Source organism: Meriones unguiculatus, chromosome 9 (assembly GCF_030254825.1).
Source record: "Meriones unguiculatus strain TT.TT164.6M chromosome 9, Bangor_MerUng_6.1, whole genome shotgun sequence".
Taxonomy (NCBI): domain Eukaryota; kingdom Metazoa; phylum Chordata; class Mammalia; order Rodentia; family Muridae; genus Meriones; species Meriones unguiculatus.
The window spans coordinates 39,248,923-39,268,603 of NC_083357.1; the positions used below are offsets into that span (position 1 = coordinate 39,248,923).

Genomic DNA, 19,681 nt, shown 5'->3' on the forward strand with positions numbered 1-19,681 from the left:
ACTTACTTCACATTATCCTTTCTTCTTCTGATCCACAACCCTATCCAAGATAGGTTTTTTTCTGTGTAGCTCTGGCTGTCCTAGAACTCGCTCTCTGTAGACCAGGCTGGCACTCAAACTAAGAAATCCACCTGCTTCTATCTCCTGTGTGCTGTGATTAAAGGCATGGGCCACTATCTTCTGTCTTTATTCTTTCTTAATTAGCCTTGTGCATTAATTTTCAGAATGATGTTTGAGTTCACATGCATGTCAGTGGACTCTTATTTCAGATAGCCAAAAATCAGAATAACCACAGTTTTTATTTTTCAGTCTCTCTCTCTCTCTCTTTCTCTCTCTCTCTCTCTCTCTCTATATATATATATATATATATATATATGTATATATATGTGTATGTGTGCTGGCAGTAGTGATTCTACCAAAGTCTGACTTTGCGAACTAGTTAGTTTTAAGGGTTCATATTTAGAAGTATGGGTGATAAGTTGCAAACAGGACCAGGAATAACTCAAAGGCAACTGCATCACCAAAAGCCCACCCTAGTCTAGTGACAACTAATGGAAGCTACAGTGTTGGAGCTGCATAACAGGTCAGAGAGTCTCCTGTAGGTGACTCAAACTTGTCAGTGTCCCCTCCCTTAACTATTTTCTACTTCTTGTGAATCTTGTTGGTTTCATGAAGTCCCTTAGACTTAAAGGTTCCTTTCTCTTGCTTCTACTTCTGGAGTTCCCCCATTCCCTCCATGAATGAATTGTTACACAACTGTCCACCCTTTCCTCCAGCAGTTAGATTCCTCCTGTCCCTGTTTTTACAGTCATCTAAGCATTTTTTGGGAGTGATAGAAATGTTATCTCTGGTAAGCACTGGGCCTCTCTGCCACAGCCACAGTCACTTTTTCTCAGGAGCTTCACTAGAGTCATTATAAGTTTCTCAAAACATCTGATTAACAAAAGGAAGTTTCTGTCCATGAAAAATTGGCACTAACAGCAGTATTCTAATGATGTAAACACAAATGTTATATATTGCCGGGGCCAGCCAGGCAGAGTTGAACGGTTCTTGAGTTGGGAGTGAGTATTAAAATTAATAAAATAAACACATAGCACACAGGAAACTTTTTAAAGGTCCAGACTCGACAGCTTTTGCAAAAGGCAGACTGCTGCAGCAAGCAGTGCCAGCAGCAAGTCTCAAGTGCTGCCTCATCCTCTGCCTCCAGCCTTCTGACCACTTTATTCTTTGAGGAGTTACTTTAGCCAGTAAAACATCTCAGAACAATAGGTTAATTTGCAGAAGGAGCCTGAGGAAGAGGTGTGACCCTCACAAGCTATCCCACCTGTTGTCACAAACAAAAGGAGATGGACTTGCAAGTTCTCCTCTGCCATTAGTAAAGGCCTCCAAAAAGCCATCTCTCCGCTGAGATTTAAATATCAAAGCAGGCCGCTGAGTCATGGCTTCCGACAATATATGTCACGGGCACATATAACATTTATTCAATAAAACAGTGATTTCTTCTCAACTAGGGCCTGTGATACCCCATCAACAGCCTTTTGCCCTGGGTTAACGTACCAGATAGGAATTTCCTCGTATGGAATAAGCCTTAATTCAGCTGAGAAGCTGATTCTTGTAGTCATAGTAAGTATTCCATTATTTCATTAGTAGGAATATCTTGTCTGGCATTTTAGTATGATAGCACACTTTGTCTAACTTCTTGATTGTTTCTATAATTTTATTACAGTCCCCAGGTTGTCCACATATTTTGATATCACATCTTCATTTGAGGTAGACAACTTTACACAGATTTCATTTCTTTCAACCTGTTTTTTTTATATAGTTCTTATAGAATGAATAAAAAAATGACTTGAAAATGATTTGAAATGCTTTGAAAAGTTGATGCTATAATTATTGTACATGTGCTGGACCAGACATTATACTATGTATCTCTTGTGTCCCCATTGATTCTCAGTGCTCTCAGAGGTAGCTAATGCTGTATGTATGTATGTATGTATGTATGTGTATGTATATATTTTTAAAACGGAAACTCTTATTAGAGAAGTACAAATAAGGTATTTGGAGTTTTTTTTAAATTTCAGTATTAGACACATTTTATTCTTTGAAAGTTTCACACAATAGATTTGGGTCATTCACCTGCAACTTCTCTTCCTAGAGAGATCATTCACCACTACCTCTGTAACCCCCTGATTTTATATCCTCTTTTTTGTGTGTGTGTATGTGTGTGTGTCTTCTTTTCATTGTTGTTACTGTTTCTGATAGTCCATAACTCCAATTTGTGCTGCCAATATATATACACATATATACATACATATGTATACACACACATATATACAACTTACCAGGAGCCATTACCTAACGAAAACTGACTCTCCCTCCCCCACAAGCCATTTACTGTTCATAGTTCCTCATTTTAGCTTCAGGCTCAAGAAGCCCTTTTCACTCCATGCTACAGTGCTGACTAGCTGAACTTTATGCATGTTTTGTGCATACACCAGAGCTGTTGAGTTCATGACTACAGTGATTCTGTCATATTGAGAAGACAGTTTTGCTCAGATCCTCTTTTAGTTTTGGCTTTTAAAATCTTCCCAGTCCTGCTTTTGAAACAGTCCCTATGTAATGGTTTCTGGCAGTTACTAAAACTATTTTCTGGATGATGTGACATTTTAGTTAAGTGCTCCAATATTTATGGAAAATACTGCCCTAGCAGCATTAGAAATGAACTTTTTTTGTACCATTCATGAAATTACAAAACAATATTCTTTATAAAGTGAGTGTCTCTGGTACTCAGTTCTCTTGTACCCTAATTAGGAGCTTGCCTCCAGCATATAACTTTCAGACCTTACTACATGCTAATCTTTGCCTTTATGCTTTTATGTGTGTTTTACAGTAAAGAGTGTAAATAGATCGATTTGAAATCCCCAGCTTCCCTTCTGAGTAAGAGTAGCCATTGTCTCTCCTCAGAGACATTGTGACTTGTTTTGTGCTCCCTACTATGATTTTTATTCCTTCCAGCTAACCTCCCTCCTTCTTCTCCTTCTGGTTTAATTGTCTGTGTTACCCAGAGTAGCTTTTTTTTTTTTTTTAAGATTTACTTATTATTTGTTATTTATACAGTGTTCTGCCAGTTACATGCCAGAAGAGGGCACCAGATCTTATTATGGGTGGTTGTAAGCCACTATGTGGTTGCTGGAAATTGAACTCAGGACCTTTGGAAGAACAGCCAGTGCTCGTAACCTCTGAGCCATCTCTTCAGCCCCCAGATTAGCTTTTAGCTCAATGTTCTCTTGACTTAGTCTCCGAAGTTGCTAGGATTACAGATGACATTTACCACACCTAACATAACAACTCTGCAAAGATTTTGATGTTTGTGGGGAATATTTTGTGTGTCCTACCCCACTCTAACCACTTGAGCTCATGGATTGAACCATGAGGATCACACACATGCTAAGCAAGTGTTCTACAACTGCTAGTTCTTTGCACCTTTACATTGGTACAACATGTGTGTCCACGAATATTATTGTATTGGTTCACCATAGTTTATCTCCTCTAATTCTGTCAGATGTTTGTTGTAGCAAGTGTTCTAAATGAGATTAATATTTACTAATAATTATCTTTTAGTAAAGCTGCTGTTAACCCTAAACAGCTGTATAACCAAATCACCACACAGAGACTGGGTTTATTTAGTTTACCTGGAACACAATGCTGGGCAATAGTTACTCCCTCTTAAACCTCCAAGCCCTCATAGTTTTCTAACATTTAGATTTTACCCATTATGCTTGCTTTTTGTGAAATCTTAGGTCTGATTCATTCTCCACGTCGTTCCAAGATCTGTCCTCCAGCTCTGCTCTCCTAGCTCTCCTCTTGCCCTCTCTCCTCCCACTCATTTCCTGCCCTCTGGCTCCTCCCATTGCTCAATATTGTGGCTAGTTGCTTTATTTTGGCCTGTTTACACAAAGTTGAGACAGGATGCTTAGAATAAGTATCACAATGCAATATCTGGATTGAAACTAGAGAGTGTGTGTGTGGGGAAAAATCAGCATTTGAATGAACAAGGGTAAGGTGTATACATTTCAAAAGAACATTATACCAACAAGCAAGTGATATGATCTGTTTCATAGATGAGAAGACTGAAGAGTTAAAAGCTGTGTAATCTGGGTAGCTCTGTAAGAGAAGCACTACTGTAATGTAAACCAAATTACCCTTGTGAGTCCATACCCCGAATACCCTACAGGCCATGAACATCCTTGTATAGCTACTTTTCCTAGTCCTTGTACATAGTATCTGACAGAAGCACTTTAAGCAGGGATTTTTGTTCAGAAAATGTGCACTAGTTTTTGACTTTTTGTTTTCTTTTTATTCTGTCTTTAACTTCTAGGCAGAAGATCTGGAGTATTAACCGTGAAAATTCTAGAGCTACATGAGGAATGCAGCATGCAGGTTGCAATATGTGAGCAGTTGGCAGGGCCACCAACCACCAGCCTTCCTAAGGAAATAGCTCCTTGCCTGGGAACATGTCTGAAGGTTCTCTTTACCAGAGAAACTGCAGACTACCTAAAGGGCCATCCCCAGGACATCATTTACATCTTCCCTCCTTGGTGAGTATGAAGAACTGAGTGTAGCATCCATCAGCTCTACATCTGCCTTATTACGGAAGACATTTTTATGATGAAAATTCTTGTGACTTATTAGAGAAATGCCAAGGGGGGAAAGCTAGGATGCAACATAGATTTTATGTGAGAGAAGTTACTGAAAGTGTCCTTCCGGCAGCAGAAATTTTATAATTTGGACTCAGGAGTAGGAAAAATCAACTACTTGAGGATTCTTGCCTAAGAGGTTTGTTGTGTGATCTCTGATCTGACCATTTTTGTTTCTATTCTTCTTGGGAAAATAGATATAGTAGGAGATCTTATGTGACAATACATATTAATTTGTCATTTCCTTGCTAGTCATTTAAGAGGGAACTATAAAAAGAATGGATAAAACATAATATTGTTTGAACTCCAGGAGCATAAATAATCAGTACTGAATCAAAATGTATCAATAATACTACTGTTTGCTTTCTTTTGTGTGGCAGATTAGTTTTTACTATGAAAACTACCCAACTTTATTGCTTTTGATAGAAATTAATTATTAACTTTATTAGTTATTATAAAAAGTTTCATCTATAAACATTTTAAATTCTTAGATTTGTGATTGAGTACAAATGTTAAAAATTAAGGTTACCTTCCATAGGAGGTCTTTCCAGAGTGTTGTAAATCAGTGGTCATTTATGGTCTGTAGTGACCTCTTTATGGTTCTGTGGGTCACGTGTGGCAGGGCCTCAGACCACCTGTGGATACAGCTCCTATCTTGTTATGTTCTTATACCCTTCCTCGTTCTTGTCTCCTGGTTATTTTTGTTTTTATTCTTTGAGTACTTTTGCTACCTAATTGGAGTGTAGACTTAAAACAATAGTCTTATATTTGCCTGAGAAATGGCATGTGAAGTCTAGCTGTTTTTAATGCTATATCATGCTATAGGAAATTAATTTTCCTCTCAGAGAAGACAATCCAAAATGCTTGTGCTAACCAGGCCAAGTGGCAGCATATTTTAATGTTGTCATTAGTCATTTTAGCAAACCTACAGATAAAAAAATAATTGAAATAAAGGTAATGTCATGAATTTCCTCAGAGTCCCTTGGTATGTCATAAAATGGCCATCTCAAAATAAAAACAGGGTTAGTGATTGAACTCAGTGCTAAAGCAAATATTTTGCACATAGAAGGCTTAACGCAGTTCTAGTGTGGGGGTTTAGTGGGAGGGGGAGAGTTGGGGGGAGGAGGGAGAGAGGGGGAGGACAAGTTAAATATAAAAATATAATCAGTAGCTACAAACACATGAAAGAAGTTTGCTGTTCTGTCAATGATGGCAAACAAGACACAGCATTTGGATTTTCCTAAGTGCTGCTAGGATCTCAGTATGTTACTTTTTTTTTTTTTTCTTAAAAAAAAGGTCTTGCTTAACCCTCTATTATAATTACATTTTAAAACAGCATAAAAGGCAAGTTTATTTGAGGCATATAATTTCATAGAATTGGAGCTTATTACTGTAATGGTGGAGAGCATGGCCACAGGCAGGCATTGCATTGACACAAAAGCTGAGAGTTCACATCTGGAGACATAGCCACAAGACTGACTGAGATGGAAGGAGTCTTTTGAAACTTCAAAGCCCAAGGACACATCTTCTACAACCAGGGCACATCTCTTAATTCTTCTCAGTCAGTTCCACCAAGTAGAAACCAAGTATTCAAATATATGAGCTTATGGAGGCCATTTGAAATCTAAACTGCCTATCTAGCCAGCAGCATAGAGTGGATTAAATTATCTGCTGCACATTTCTGAAGTGAACAATAATTTAATTAAATGATAGTAATGCATAACATATTTACTTCTAGAACAATGTCCCTATAACAAAGAACAGGTCAGTAGTCAAAGTCCCCTAGGGAAGGAGAAGCCATAAAGTTGCTAGAGAGATGGGAAAGTTCAGGTCTCTTGAGCTGTGCAGGAATACCACTTTTACCTTGCTCATCATTAACAGCAGGTAAATTCTCACTAGCTGCTTAGTCTGTTCAAGCTGGCTTAACAAAATGCTACCTTATCTTGCTAAATAATAGAAAATTGTTTCTTCCAATTATGGATAATGATGGCTAAGGTACCAGCCAAGATGAATATCCTTTGAATCTTCTCTCCTTGGCTGTTGGACATAACCTACTTGGTATAATCTTTCAGGATCTTTCCTGTGTGTGCCTAGCCCTGGTGTCTTTTCATACACAGATTTCTCATTTTTTTAAGGACCTGTCAGATTAAATTGAGCCCACTCTACAGGCCTCACATTAACCTAACTACCTCCTAGTGCCCTGGGCCTAGTGTTTCAACACAGGAGTTTTGTAGGGGCTTATTAGTTCATCCCTTATCCCTATCATAAAAACAAACACATTTCCTGCTGAGTAGTTTAATTCTGTGGTGAGTTAAATCAACTGAATTTTCTGTCTTTGTATTGATTTTTTTAAAAAATATTTATTTATTATGTATATACTGTTGTGCCTGCATGTATGCCTGCACATCAGAAGAGGGCACCAGATCTCATTATAGATGGTCATGAGGCACCATGTGGTTGCTGGGAATTAAGCTCAGGACCTCTGGACAAGCAACCAGTTTTCTTAACCGCCTAAACCATCTTTCCAACCCCCCTTTGCATTGATCTTAAATACCAGTGTCCTAAATAGCTTCCTTGGAAGAACTTTTTTTTTCTTTTCCATAATTTTATTTTTCTCATTAGTTACATTTTGTTAATTCTGTATCCCAGCTGTATCCCTCATTCCCTCCCCAATCCCACCCTCCCTCCCTCATCTCCTCCCTGCCCCTTTCCAAGTCCACTAGTAGGGGAGGACCTCCTTCCCTTTCATATGACTCCCTTTTGTCAGGTATTTTCAAGACTGGCTGCAAAGTCCTCCTCTGTGGCCTAACAGTGCTGCTCCTCCCTTGGGAGGTGGGGAGGTCAAAGAGCCAGTCATTGAGTTCCTGTTAGTAATAGTCCTTGTTCCCTTACTATGGGAAACCAATTGATTACTGAGCTATCACGGGTCACATCTGAGCAGAGGTTCTAGGTTTTATCCTCTCATGGACTTTGGTTGAGTGTCCATCTCAGAAAAGACCCTGTGCCCAGATACGTTTGGTCCTTGTGTAGCTCCTATCCTTTCCACATCAAACTCCCCTTCTTTCATATGATTCCCTGCACTCTGCGGAAGGTTTGGTTGTGAGTCTTAGTATCTATTTTGGAGCACTGCTAGGTAGAGTCTTTCAGATGCTTTCTGTGGTAGACTCCTGTCATACGTTCAATGCATATCCCATTTGTCTTTCTAAATGAGGGTAGATCATCATACCCGTGTCTGCTTTCTTGATTATCTTCTTTAGGTATATAGATTTCATTATGTTTATCCTATCTTTTAGGTCTATATAAGCGAATATATTCCATGTTTGTCTTTCTCCTTCTGGGATACTTCACTCAGAATGATCTTTTCTAGATCCCACCATTTGCCTGCAAATTTCATGATTTCCTCCTTTTTGATTGCTGAGTAGTATTCCATTGTGTAAAAATACCACAGTTTCTGTATCCATTCCTCCGTTGATGGACATCTGGGTTGTTCCTTGGAAGAACTTTTGAAAACATTTTAAAAATTATACATACGTATATGTGTCTGCAGGGATTTGGGGGAGTGTACATGCATATCAGTGCAGTTTCCCTCAAAGGTCAGAAGAGGAAATCAGATTCCTGAGAGCTGGTGTTATAGGCAGTTTTGAGCCACCTTATCTAGATACTGGATATTCAACTTGGGTCCTCTATAAGATCTCTAAGAATTCTTAACTGCTAAGCCATCTTTCTAGCCTCTCAAATTGGAATGATCTCCTTCTGTTTCAAAGAGAAATTTTCTTGATGCAGGGTGTAGATTATACTTACCTGTGGGTAAGAGAACAAATATTTATAGATTATTGGTAGGAACTATGCTAGCTTAATTAATTAATGGTTGTTGATTTTTCTTCAATAACCATGACTTCACTCCCATTGTAAAGGTTTCCAGTACCAGTTTCTTTCTTGTTAAGCAAGTCTTAAACATAATTAGAGAACAATTGGTTAATGCTTAGGAAAATAATAAAAAGGGAGAATTGTAGGAGTTAAGTAATCTGAAAGGGAAATGGGAAAGGCAGGGCTCCTTAGGGAAGGTGAAAGAAGATAAATACAGAAGAGGGAAGGAGGTAAAAATAACAGTATAGATGGCTGAAAAATTCATAAGGAATCATACTGTTAACTGTTTACCTCAAATACTATAATGCACATAATTCAGGTAGAAATATACCACTGCACCCGTAAGCTTATCATGCCATGCTGCTTGTTGATATTGTTCAAAAGTGTAATAGGTAGGTGAGATTATAAGGTTGCACCCCTCCTTTGGAAGCTTGCATGGTACCTTCTGGTTCCATGAAAACTAGTCCTCAAGGAGGAGGTACTCAGGACAGTTCTATCCACAGTCTCTTTGTTATGTTCATTTATCTTGTTAGTCCAAAATAATGCTTCCTGTACTTTTCCTTTGGTTCAGTTTTTGGATATAAATATTTAGGCTATTTATGTCATAGAATATTTTCTTCCTTTTTAAAATTATGGCTGGTAAGTTTTCAGGGTAGTATTTGTACGTAGTTAGTGTTGACATTAGTATAGTTAGTGGAATTGCTGTTAGTGTAGGTTTACTGACATAGTCCTTTAGGATTTAGAATTCAGTGTTTCAGGTTCTTTTCTCTTTCACTGTTTCTTTTGAGAAATCAGCTGTTAATCTGGTTGGTTTTCCTTCATAGATGATTTGTGATCTTTCCCTTGTACTTTCTTTGTCTATATAGTGTTTCAAATATGATTTGCTGTGGGGATTTTCTTTTCTGTGGGGTCTTGTCCATTTGGTGTTTTTCTGTGACTCTTGTTTGTAGATGGGTGTGTCTTTCCTTACTTTGAGTCAGTTTTCTTCTGTGTCATTTTTGAAGTTCTGGTGTGTCATTGACTTGGAATTCTTCCTCATCTATATCTATAATTAGGATGTTTGGATTTTTCATGGTGTCACACAGGTTCTTTGTGTTCTTTTCCTGTGTTTAAAATTTTGTATATGTTCCTTGCTTTTTTGTATATTCTCTATCTTATTTTTGAGAGCTGTTACCCTGTCTTCTGCTTGATTCATTTTTACTTATAAGGATTTCCTTTGATTTTTCTTGTTGGGCTGTTGGGTTTTTCTTCTCTGTATCAGTTGCAAGTTTAGAATATGTGCTGCTGAAGTGAGCACAAAGCTTTATGTGTACAGTGGTCTGTCCCGTGTGCCAGAAGAGGGCACCAGATCATTATAGATGATTATGAGCCATCATGTGGTTGCTGGGAATTGAACTCAGGACCTTTGGAAGAGCAGCCAGTGCTCTTAACCTCTGAGCTATCTCTCCGGCCCTGGGTTTTTCAATTCTGTCTTCATTTCAGCTTAAGTTCTCTTCAGTGTTTCTATCTCTATTGAATTTCCTTTTCAAGTCTTTAATTCTTTGACATTTTCGTCAGTCTTATGTTCAGTTTTTCTTTTTTGTTTGTTTTTTTGTCATCACTCAGGTGTTAATCCTTTTTAGTTTTTCGAGACAAGGTTTTTCTGTGTAGCCTTGAATGTCCTGGACTCACTTTATAGACCAGGCTAACCTCGAAGTCACAGTAATACACCAGCCTCTGTGTCCCTGAGTGCTGGGATTACTGGTGTGAGGTGTTTATTTTCATTAAGCTCTTTCTTCTTGATTCTCTTAAGCTGTTTCTTTGTGTCTTCTTTAAACTTCTTGAAGAGATTTATGTTGATTCTTTCAATGTGTGTGTCCTGGAGTTGATCTAGATAATTCTTACTGGCAAGCATTTCTATAGGATTGGTAGGTTTTATAGATAAAATACTGGTTTACATAACTTTAATATCATTGCTATTCCTGCAGTGAGATCCAGGCATGAGGACTTTGTTAATCTTTAGTATGATATGGATAGAGCTGGGTCAGGGAGTAGAGAAGATGTGGGTGTAGATTTGACGTAGACCATCAGTTCTCAGCCTGTGGATTGAGAGGTTACCTGAGACCTTCAGAAAACACAGATGTTTAAAATTCATTATGTGGGAGTACCACAATATGAGAGCATTGCAGCATTAGGAGTGTGGAGAACTGCTGGTTTAGAGATTGGAAACAGCTTGGGTGGAATGGAATCAGGTAGATAGAAGAGTTAGGGTGGTTGGTATACAGGATGTGCTTCTTGTTCTGCAGTGAGGGTAGGGAAAGCTAGGGGAGTCTGTTGTACTGGTTGTGTGACTCAGGCAGAACCTAACAGATTGCAGAAAAATGCTCAAGAAAAGGTTAGAGTTAGTGAGCAAGGTTGTCTCTGGAGGAGGATGTGGGGTCTGTGGATATGAAATGTGGTGATGGAGATTATTCAAAAGGTCATGTGAGTGGGTGCCCATAGGAGAGGTCCTGGTAGAAGAAGCTGAGACATTAACTAAGGTGCAGGAGGAGTATTAAATAGGGCCATACGATACATGACCTTTTGGGAACCTAGAGGTTGGTTGCTGCAGGGCCAGATTAGAGCACTGGCTGTGGGACCCAGGCTAGATTTAGTGGATTTCAAAAAACAAAACAAAACAAAACAAAACAAAACAAAAAACAAGTATTAGCTAGTGGAGCATATTCACTGGAGTATGGCAAGTCTGGGTACGCAGTGGGATGGTAGAGTGCAAAGGGTAGGCAGTTCCTAGCAGAAGCCTAGATGTTGGCTATGATGTAGGAGAAGGTGGTGTGACTAGGCCTAGGCAAGGGATTTCGTACCCTGTGGTAGCTGTAAGTTGTCAGTGGCCAGACCAGGCTGGGACAATAGCTGTGGGACCCAAGCTAAATCCAGTGGGTTTTGGGAAAACAGTTTTAGGTTTGTAGGTGGTATTCACCAGGCTAGACCCAGGAGGGAAACATGGGAAGTCTGGGTATGGATTCAGGTAGTGGAGACAGCCCCTGTTGGCTTTTTAAAAAAATTATAATTTGCTTATTTTTATTTTCTCTTTTATTGTGTCTCATAAATACTCATATAATTGTATTTGTGTTGTTTGTTCATGTATAGGATTTCTTTAAATTTTTTTGATAATGTGGTCATGAATTTTTTTATAGAAGATCTTTATTTTCAATTCTGAGAGGTAAAGTTTAGATACACAGTGTTGACAATTATTGTTAGGCCTTGGAATGCTTAGAATGCATTATTACATGTCCTCCTGGCCTTAAAAGAGTCTCTACTGAGATTTAATTATCATTTTCATGGTTTTACCCTTCAAGTCTTTTCAGGCTTCTTTCTTGTAGCTTTCACTATTTTGTTTTGTGTTTTTCGATTTAACCGTATAATTCATGATTTAATTTTCTAGTTAAAATTGCTTAAGCTTCTACATTCTTCTCATAACTAAAAGTCCTTGCCTTTCCCAGTTTTTCACTGCTGGAATATGCCAGGCTTCATGGTATCTAGAGTCAACTGTAATTTTTCTCTGTTGTCCCTAGACAGTTGATGGATGAGAGCTGAGAGCAAGGCAGTCTGTGGTGTCTTGTCAGTCACAGGGCTACACTTGCTTTAGAAATGTCACAGATTTACTTATTTGCTAATCCCAATGAATTTTGCATCCCGTGGTCCATTGGGTCCTCAGCATCTTCTCATGTGTCCTTATTCCCAGTCTATATGCCATGAGGTATTGTAAATTTTTCTTCTAAATGTGTCAGAAAAGGAGAGAAGCAAACAGATTATGGAATTCTTCACTAGCTTTGTGGAGTTACGGGAATAGAACAGTCCACCTGGGAGTAAAACTTTGAAAGTTTTCCTCTTACCATGATGATATTTTATGTCCATTTACTACTCTATATACTCTGACAGAGTATCCCCAACCACCCTGGATGGTAACTGATTCGTATTTTCTGAACCCAAGAACAGTCCAGTCTTGAGATGAATCCCTAGGGCTGGCAAGTGTTGCACTGAATCTTCTCCAGAGGAAGCCAGAAATTCAGGAGCCACTTTCAGACTAAATCTTCCAACATAGCTTTTCCTATGGCGGTGACAGCCAGTGTACTGTTATTAGTGCCACTTTTGCTTATCTTGCAGTTTCTTGTTCTACTCTCATAGGGCAACCAAAATTGTATGTCAAACAAAGCTGTTGTTTGTGGACCATTGGTGATGATGAAAATGAGCATTATTACCTGTGCCCTAACAACAACAGCAACAACAACAGATATTGATTAAAGAGTCTTTTAGGTCCAGGCGTGGTGATACGTGTCTTTAATCCCAGCACTCAGGGAGACAGAAGCAGGCAGATTATTATAAGTTTAAGGCCAGCCTGTTCTAAAAAGTGAGTCCAGGACAGCCAAGGCTACAAAGAGAAACCCTGACTCAAACAAACAAACAAACAACCCCTCCAAAACAAAACAAAGCAAAACAAAATAAAAATTAGGCTACAAGGAAAGATAGCAATGTCTTTAAACCAAAAGATATAGTTAAAGATAAAAGTCAAAAAGTCACTATTGTTGTAGTTTTGATATTATTTATAATTTTGTCATATATGATTATGCAAATGCACTATATACTAATTACAAATCTATGCTAATACATATTATATATAATTACTCTTTATAGAATAATCTGTGACAATAACAACATGAAAAAAGAGGGATAGAGATGTGTAGGAGCAGAATTTTTGCATACCATTGAAACATGCTTGGTATTAGCCAAAATAAGTTGTTAGAAGTTTGAGATATTGATACTAATTGGAATGATAAGAATTAGGAAAATGACTAAGGACCATGAGATGGCTCAGTAAGTAAAAGTGTTTGATGTGTAAGTTTGATGACCAAAGTTTGATCCTTGGAAATCACTGTGGAAGGAGAGAACAAACTTTATTTTCTTTCTCCCTTTTATTGAATATAGATTCTTATATAATATGTCATGATTACAGTTTTTCCTCCCTCTAGTTGTTCCAGTTCCTCTCCACCTTCCTGCCTATAAGAATCCACTCTTTTTCTGTCTCTCATTAGAGAAGAACAAGCCTTTAAGAGATAACATCAAAACAAATCTTCCCACCCTCTCTTTCACATAGATTCCCAAGCCTTGAAGTTATACTGTAGATATTCTATTTAGGGCTGAGCATTCCAGAGCTTTTTCTTCTCTGGACAGTCATCAGTTGTAGGTTTCATAGTTAATTACCATCTATTGCAAGAACAAGCTTCTCTACTGAGGGTTAAGTGATATATCACTCTGTGGGTATGAAAATATGTTATTAAGAGTCAGTACATTGCTGTGTTCATTTAGCATAATAATTGTAGCAGGTGTTTCCCCTGGGGCCCATGAGCTATCTAGCCTGATTCTTTTTTTTTTTTTTTAAATTTGCATATGTTTAGTATCAATGTGGCTTGAATACTGAGTTATCCTTTTTCTTGTTTGAAACAAGGTAGCCTTGTAGATTCAGACTAGCCTGGAACTCTACATCCCCCTGACTCAGCCTCCTGAGTGCTTGGATTCTAGGTGTGAGCCACCTCACCTAGCGTACATTCTTACATTAAAAAGATGTCCCCAGGACTTAGATGAAGCTCAGTAGTAGAGTACTTGCCTAGCAAAATAAATCCTTGGGTTTAATCCCCAGTGTGGCATATAATCCCAGTACTGGGGAAGGCCAGCCTGGGCTACATGAGACCCTGTCTCAAAAAAATAAAAAAAATAACTAATCAGGTGTGGTGATACACACCTTTAATCTCTGGGAGGTGAGGCAGGTGATCACTGAGGCCAGCCAGGTCTACAAAGCAAGTCTTGGACAGCCAAGGCTACACAGAGAAACCCTGTCTCAAAAACAAACAAAAAATAACTATCTGAAATTTAGTTTTGAGATAGGGTCTTGCTCTATCAAACCAAGTGGCCTCCAGTTCTAAAACTGGGGTTACAAGTGTGTGTCACTCTGTTTTACTCCAGCTCCCCCAGTCATGTGGCATGTGGCACTTGCACATGCCACAGTGAAAGGTCAGAGGTCAGACATAGCTTCAGAGTCTAGGTTACCTGAGCCATCTGACAGCACAGGTGTTCTAGTGTTTAATTTTTGTCTTCATGGTGCTGGGTGTCAAACCCACAGCCTTGTGCCTACAGGGCAGGCCCTCTACAGCTGGTATATCCTCAGCCATGCCCTGCCTTTCACATGGCAACTCTATTTTTGGAGACTCTTGAAGAAGGAAGGTTCAGAATCACGGCTCTGAGGCATTCTCTCTAGGGACTAGAGATCTGCAAGGAAGCCCTTTAAAGGGAAAGGGTCTGAGCACTTATTCCAGAAAGCAACAGGACATAAAAACAGGAGATCCATGTATAACAGTGCACTCAGGTCTAGCCTGATGCTTAGCTTAGGTTGGTTTCCATATTGTGGAGCAGATTTGAAATCCAAACAAAAAGTAGTTGATGTCTCTCATAATATTCTTGGTATTATTGCACGAGTGGGTATACTTTCAAGGCAGGTTGTTACTGTGGCTTTTAGGTTCATAGCTGTGCATGATTAAAGATAACTTTTTCCTCTGGTAGTGTATGTATAGCACTTCTCAGTACTATGAAAGTTTGCCAGTAGGGATGGTGATTCCAGCTGAGTACTATGACATAAGTATGTGGTGTCTTCAATAATAGAGTATTTTCATCAAATTGTGCAGAATATCCAGTAACATTGACAATAGCCTGTAGTGCCATGGTTGGGATGGGGGTTACTAGAGGATCCAATTGACCAACAACTTAAAAAGATGCAATTCTTTCCTGGTACTGGAGCTTTTATTTAGTAGCTTATGATACCTAGGTAGGAAATCACCCCCCCCCCCATTGTTTAAATGATAGCTCCATTTAAATTCCTTTCATCTATACATATATTTTAGGAAAAGTAGGGTTTTTTTTATGGCTTTTAAAAGAGTTCTTTAGTGTTAGTTATCTGTTCCTTCCGTTACCCTGTCTTCTGTTCCCACACCCCTTTTTAATTCTCTCTTCTTCATTTGTTGATAATACTATATTATATTTCGCTTCCTTGGAAGAGCCCATTCTACCCTCTAGTCCTTTACCAGCTATCTAGCCTCTGTGAGTACTCTAAATGAAACCTACATATTAATGCTTAAAAGCTAACATATTATAAAAACATAATATTTGTCTTTCTGGCTATAGATTACCAAACTCAGGATGATTGTTTCTAGCTCCATCTGTCTACCTGCAAATTTCATAATAATTTCATTTTTCTTAACAGCTGAATAATATACCATTGTGTAAATATTTCACATTTTCATTATCTATTCATCAGTTGAGGAAATCTAGTTAGTTTCCATTTCCTGTCTATTGTAAATAGAGCAGCAATGAACATGGATGAACAGGCATCTCTGTAGTAAGATATAAAGTCTTTTGTGTTTATGCCTAAGAGTGTTATAAGCTGTAGGCTTAGATTTTTGTTTTTTTTAAAACCTACTTTTTTTCTGTACCTCCCTTCTAATTCCCCAACCCTAGGTAGGAGAAGAAAGAAGGTTAGTAGGGACAGGGGATGTAGACTGCTTTACAGTTTCTTGTGTGATTCCACTCTTAGTCATCAGGATACCTAGCAATCCAGCAAACCATCAATCCAGCAATTCAGTAATAGCAGGAGCAGCAATAAGGATCAGCAGCAGTTGGGGCAGCAGTGGCAATCAGCAAACGACAACAGCGGCACGAATCAGCAGCAACGACCTTGAAGCATTGTTCGAAGCATTTCTCTTCCTCTGTCTCTGTCTCTTTGTCTCTGTCTCTCTTGGCACCTATTTATATCTTCTCAGAGTCAGCACCAGGATGTTTTTCAGCTGGCAAAACCCATATTCCCATGCACAAGGCAGTTTCCAGCTGACAAAGATCACTTGCCTCTCACAAGGCTATAACAGCTGTAGATTGCTGCATTCCATACTTGTGATTAAAACAAAAACATATTTATATGACAGAACCAAAACTTGTACTACAATAAACTGTATCATATGGTAGATTTAAAAACAGTGGCTGTACCAGTTTATACTCACACCAGCAATGAGTAAGTGTTGTATTTTCCAGGTATCCTTGAGAGTATCGGTTGCATTTTTTATTATTGTTGTTGTTGTGCATTCTGACAATTGAAATTTCAGAGTACTTATTTTGATTTGCATTGCTCTGATGGCTAAGTATGTTGAAGATTTAAAAAATGCTTCCCAACCATTTGCTTTTCATTTTTTGACAACTGTTTGTTTCTCATCCTTTAATTGAAAATTTTTTAAATGTTCAGATTTATTGGTTATTTGTATATTCTATATACTAATCCCCTGTCAGGTGTATTTATTAATTGCTAGTCTTAATGCCTGTGCTATCAGTGTTCTACTGAGAAAGTCCTTTCCTATGCCAATGAGTTCAGACATTTTTTTCTACTTTTTCTTCTACCAGATTTGAGGATAATAGGTGTTATATTGAAGTCCCTGATCACTTTGTATTTGAATTTTGTTAGGGTAAGAGATATGGCTCTAATTTCATTCTTCTCCATGAAGCTATCCAGTTTGATCAGAATCATCTATTAAAGATGCTGTCTTTCTTCAGTTTGTACTTTTGCTTACTTTGTTAGAAATTAGGTGTCTAGCTGGGCGGTGGTGGCACACAGTTTTTATAACAGCACTTGGGAGGCAGAGGCAGGTGCATCTCTGTGAGTTCAAAGCCAGCCTGGTCAACAAAATGAGTTTCAGGACAGCCGTGGCTACACAGAGAAACCCTGTCTCAAAAAAAAAATCAAAACCACAAGGAAAAAGAAATTATGTGTCTGATGTGTCTGGACTTAGATCTGGGATATCAGTTTTATTCTGTTGACCACCATATCTGTTTTTATGCCAATACTATTTTGCTTATACTGATCTGTAGTGCAACTTGAAATCTGGGATGGTGATACTTGCAAATAGTTTGTTTGTTTGTTTGTTTTGTTTTTTAAGCTATCCTGGACTTTGTTTTTTTTTTTTCATATGAAGTTTAGGAAGAGGGAGAAAACAGGGAACAGAACAGGAGGCTACCACAGAGGGCCTCTGAAAGACTCTACCCAGCAGGGTATCAAAGCAGATGCTGAGGACCTCCCCTATCACTGGACTTGGAGAGGGGATTGGGAGGGAGTGAGGAAGGGAGTTACAGCTGGGATACAAAGTGAATAAACTATAGTTAATAAAAAAATTAAAAAATTAAAAAATTTAAAAAATTAATGTAGAAAAGCAAAAATTAAAAACCAAAAGAAAAAATATTTTTAAATATTTCTTTGGAGAATTGTGTTAGATATTTTGTTGAATTTTTGATTGGGGTTACATTGAATCTGTAACTTGGTTTTTTTAGAATGGCCATTTTCACAATGTTAATCTTGCTGATCCATGAGCTTGGAGGAATCTTAAATTTCCGATGTCTTCAATTTTTTCTCTGTAGTGTCTTAGGGTAGAGGTTTTCAATCTCCTAATGCTGTTAATTTTTAATACAGTACCTCATGTTTGTGGTGACCCCCAACCATAAAATTACTTTCTTTGCTTCTTCATAACTGTAATTTTGCTACTGTTATGAATCATAACACATATTATTGGTGAGAGTTTTGCAAAAAGGGGTTGCAACCCACAAGTTGAGAATTGCTGTCTTAAGAGTTTTTGTTATTCAAGTCTTTTCCTCCTTTAGTTGGTGGTTTCCCAAGTGTTGTTTGTTTGTTTTTTGAGGCTGTTGTGAAAGATTTTTCTCTGATTTTTTTCCCCCTCAGTGTATATGTCATTTGTATAGATATTGAGGGACAAGGGAGGGAAGGAGAGTGTCTCTCTCTCATCACTACCCAGCAAACAAAAGGCAGGGCTAGCTCTCCTGTACTCTGCTCTTGAGGCTGCTGGCTCACCTGCAACCCCTACATCCATAATCAGTTCTACTGCACTGCCCAGGTGAAGGGCAGGACCAGTTCTCCTGCCTGCTGTAGGTAGCAAGAAGCAAGGGGGGGGGGGGGGGTTCATCTCTCCCTTTCCCAGAACATGATACAGGAGACAAAATGTGGAGGCCAGTTCTCTCATGCTCAACACCCTCAGGGCCACTTACATCCTCAGGTCCAGCTCACCCATACCTCTGCCATCAGGGTCAGCTCTACTGTGCTGCCCAGGTGAGATGCAGGGCCTGTTCTCCAAAGTGCTGTAGCAAGTGTGGGACAGGGATAGCTATCCTGCTCTCAGGACCTTGCCAGGGCCAATTCTCCCACTCTCTTGTTTCCTGTGGTGAGGGTAAATGGGAAGACAGGGGATCTCTTCCCTGCCTATACAACCACATAGCAGACAAGAGCTAGGCCTGCCTCTCCCATACTCATGCCCTTGGGTGTGACTCACCTGCGACCCCCATATCCATTGCTATTCCTCCACTGTGATGATTTTGGGTGGCAAGGAGTGTGTGTGTGTGTGTAGGGGGGGTGGTCATCTCTTCTTGGCTCATGTCACCACATGGCAGACAAGTGGCATGCCCTCAGCAATGTCCCCACCAACAGGGTCAGCTCCACTCTGCTACCCAGGTGAATTGCAGGCCCTGGAGTGCTGGGCCTGGTGAGGAGCAGGGACAGCTCTCCTGCTCTCATGACTCCAGGGCCAGGTCTCCGGCTTGCTACAGGTAGTGAGGGATGAGTGGGGAGGAGGGTATCTCTCCCTTGTCCATCTCTCCCTTGTCCACACCACCGCATGGAGCCAAGTGGTAGGGCCAGCTCTCCCATCTTGTATCCTTGAGCGCTGGCTCATCTGCATCTTCTGAAATGTAGGTGGGGTAGCATTCTCCCAAGTACTGCAGCTAGTTGGGGTGGTGTCATCTCTTCTGTGCTTATACTCCCAGTGGTATTATGCCCAAGTGAGAGGTGGGACCATTTCTGCACAGCCCTCAGGCATCAAAAGGTCCTCAGGCGGCAGCCTAGACCAGGGACATTTTCCTGTCCTTTGGTGGTAACAGTCCTTAGCTACTGCTAGGCCTTTGACTCGGATTGGCCCTCTGTGGCAGCACAGGCAGGACCCCACCATGGTCCCAGGTGACATCACTGGCTTCTCACACCAGCCTGTTTC

At 39.4% G+C, this 19,681-nt stretch overlaps 1 protein-coding gene across 11 annotated transcripts in view; it reads left to right on the forward strand.

Annotated features, from left to right (window-relative positions):
- Spidr (scaffold protein involved in DNA repair) overlaps positions 1-19,681 on the forward strand; it is a 261,442-nt gene that overhangs the window by 97,105 nt on the left and 144,656 nt on the right. For all 11 annotated transcript variants that reach the window (XM_060391053.1, XM_060391055.1, XM_060391058.1 and 8 more), the window contains one exon: positions 4,379-4,598. In XM_060391053.1, the coding sequence (XP_060247036.1) occupies positions 4,379-4,598 (220 nt within the window). The remainder of the gene's footprint in view (positions 1-4,378; positions 4,599-19,681) is intronic.